This window comes from Elephantulus edwardii, unplaced genomic scaffold (assembly GCF_000299155.1).
Source record: "Elephantulus edwardii isolate Elephantulus edwardi_28Jun2011 unplaced genomic scaffold, EleEdw1.0 scaffold00127, whole genome shotgun sequence".
NCBI lineage: Eukaryota > Metazoa > Chordata > Mammalia > Macroscelidea > Macroscelididae > Elephantulus > Elephantulus edwardii.
The window spans coordinates 7,620,811-7,623,006 of record NW_006399877.1 but is presented as its reverse complement, the minus strand read 5'-3'; the positions used below and the strand labels follow the sequence as shown (position 1 = coordinate 7,623,006).

The window sequence follows — 2,196 nt, the reverse complement described above, 5'->3', positions numbered from 1 at the left end:
GGATGAAATCCTGTAAGTAGAACTGCCTTGAATCAGCTGCAGAAAGATAAAGAGCAACGAGCATCTGAACAAAACTTCTGTGCGTCGGGAAGTTAAACACTGGAGGGACCAGGCAGGCAGTGGGGTCAGGCCTGTTTTGCTGCCTGTGTGACCCTCGCCTGGGAAGGCAGCAGCCAGCATCACTTGACCGCCGCCTGCGTGGGCAGAGCTGTCACGTGAGGGTCTCCCGGTTACTGGACTAGACTCTGGGGGCAGAATGTCCTGGCTGGACAGTGCCATCTGGTGGTGACCTGTTGGCTACACCGCAGCCCAGCGTGGACCCCGAACCAGACTGAGACGCAACCACAAGGGAATTTGTTCTAAGGAAAATCAGAGATGTAGACCAGCACGCACAGATGTAAAGCTGCCACTTCAGATGTTACTTTGAACTGGACAACCAGATGCAGTCCACAAACCCAGCAACAGGAGGAGAAGGGTTGAAGGAAACATGGCCCGTCCATATAGCAGCAAAATGTTAACGTTTAAAAATCACAGGGAATTGTATAACATTAGGCATAAAACTGCACTATGTGACATGACACGAAAAAGAAATGTATGAAGAAGTTTCATTCAAGTTTTAAATAATTAAAAATAGGAAATAGGTTGAAAGGAAAAAGATTTTTTGAAGTAGGATTTTGAGGTAATGAAATTAGCAGCAAATTGTTATTTTTGTTGTATATTTTTTTAGATTATAAATAGGTGGGTTTTGAAAATTCATTTGCATACAATCATTCACATACTTCATGTTACAATATTTTTCTTGGAGACAGATTACTTTTATAATTCAAAAATAATTTCTTTTTAAAAATTTTATTTTATTAATTTTTTTTAAATGGGAGAAGGAGCCAAAGCAGTGGCTAGTCTTTATTAGAAAGAAGGAAACATTCCAGCACATTTAGACCACGTCAGTGGGAGCATGAGCACAATTAGGGGCCCACTCAGTGAGCTAACTGGTGGGGCACCAGCTTGTAATGGGTCCCACAGTTAGGGCATCGCTGCGCATCGCCTTTGCGTAGCCAAAACCAGATCACAACATTGCTGTCTTCTTCACAGATGCAGCCTACTGTTCGCTTATTGTTGATGGAGGGAACTAAATTAGGCTCTTCCTTAGTGCCTGCAGCTGCCTTTGGAGCAAGCATACTGTATGGATCCTGGCCTTTCCGGGCAGCCGTCATGACCTCCCGCTCCAACCCTGTCGCCTGATCATCATCGGTAGGCACACCACCTCCAGACGCCATCGAGCGCACGACGGCGACGCCATTGGGACTGCGGGCCCTCAAGGCCTGAGCGGCCGATGCTCCAGCTCGACGAAATAACCTTGAAGCCATAACGCCCGCAACCACAAGCAGCAGCCGGGACTGAAGGACGCTCAGGAAAGGCAGCTATTTTATTAATTTTAATGAACATTTACAGAGATTTTTTTTATTTCCATTCATTCATTCATTGTTGCATTAAAAATAATTTCTTAAAATTCGTTTTCCTTTTAAAATGCTTACAGCAGACATTAATAATGGAGCTCTGAGATAGGGTCCTGCTCCTTGGACCCCTTGTTTTTCTGTGTCCCCTCCTAGGGCCTGGGGGTCCAGCTCCCCTGCTGGTGAACACATGACTGCAATGACCTTGGCCCTGAGCTGGATGAATTCCACTCTTGGTATACCACTGGCTACTTCCCAATGTCTTACTGTTTCCAAAGTTGTAGTTTGGTGAAAAGTATTGAATATACCATGTCGGTGTATATTTTTCAGTCAGAACCCAGACATAGCTGATCCTCCAATAAGTTTTCAGAGGCAATAAATTGCATGGGAGGAGATTGTCCATCTTTTTCTGCCAAAACGGCTGGCGGATTTGAACTTTTGGGTTGGCAGCACAACGCCTTAGCACTAGGCCACAAAATCCTCCTGAATATACCACTGACTTCCAAAAGAACAGCTCTGTCATGGAAGAACTGCAGTCAGAGTGCTCCTTCGAAGCAGGGATGTTCACTGAAGCGAAGAGATGGAAACAAGCCAAGTGCCCATCAACAAACGAATGGATAGAGCTGTTGTATAGTCACACAGTGGAATACTACGCAGCACTGAAACACAAGGCACTCATGAAATATTATGCAAAACGGGTGACCCTGGAGGACATTATGCTGAGTGAAAAAAGGATAAATAC

At 45.0% G+C, this 2,196-nt stretch overlaps 1 protein-coding gene across 1 annotated transcript; it reads right to left on the bottom strand.

The window, feature by feature from the left end:
• Positions 1-977: 977 nt before the first annotated feature.
• LOC102876631 (cytochrome c oxidase subunit 5B, mitochondrial-like) lies at positions 978-1,367 on the bottom strand. Its single transcript, XM_006893468.1, has one exon. The coding sequence runs from the start codon at positions 1,365-1,367 to the stop codon at positions 978-980; it is 390 nt and encodes a 129-aa protein (XP_006893530.1).
• Positions 1,368-2,196: the final 829 nt, after the last annotated feature.

What these genes read in the sequence shown, in the direction of transcription:
- LOC102876631 (XM_006893468.1), bottom strand. Translation starts at nt 1,367, where the DNA reads ATGGCTTCAAGGTTATTTCGTCGAGCTGGAGCATCGGCCGCTCAGGCC.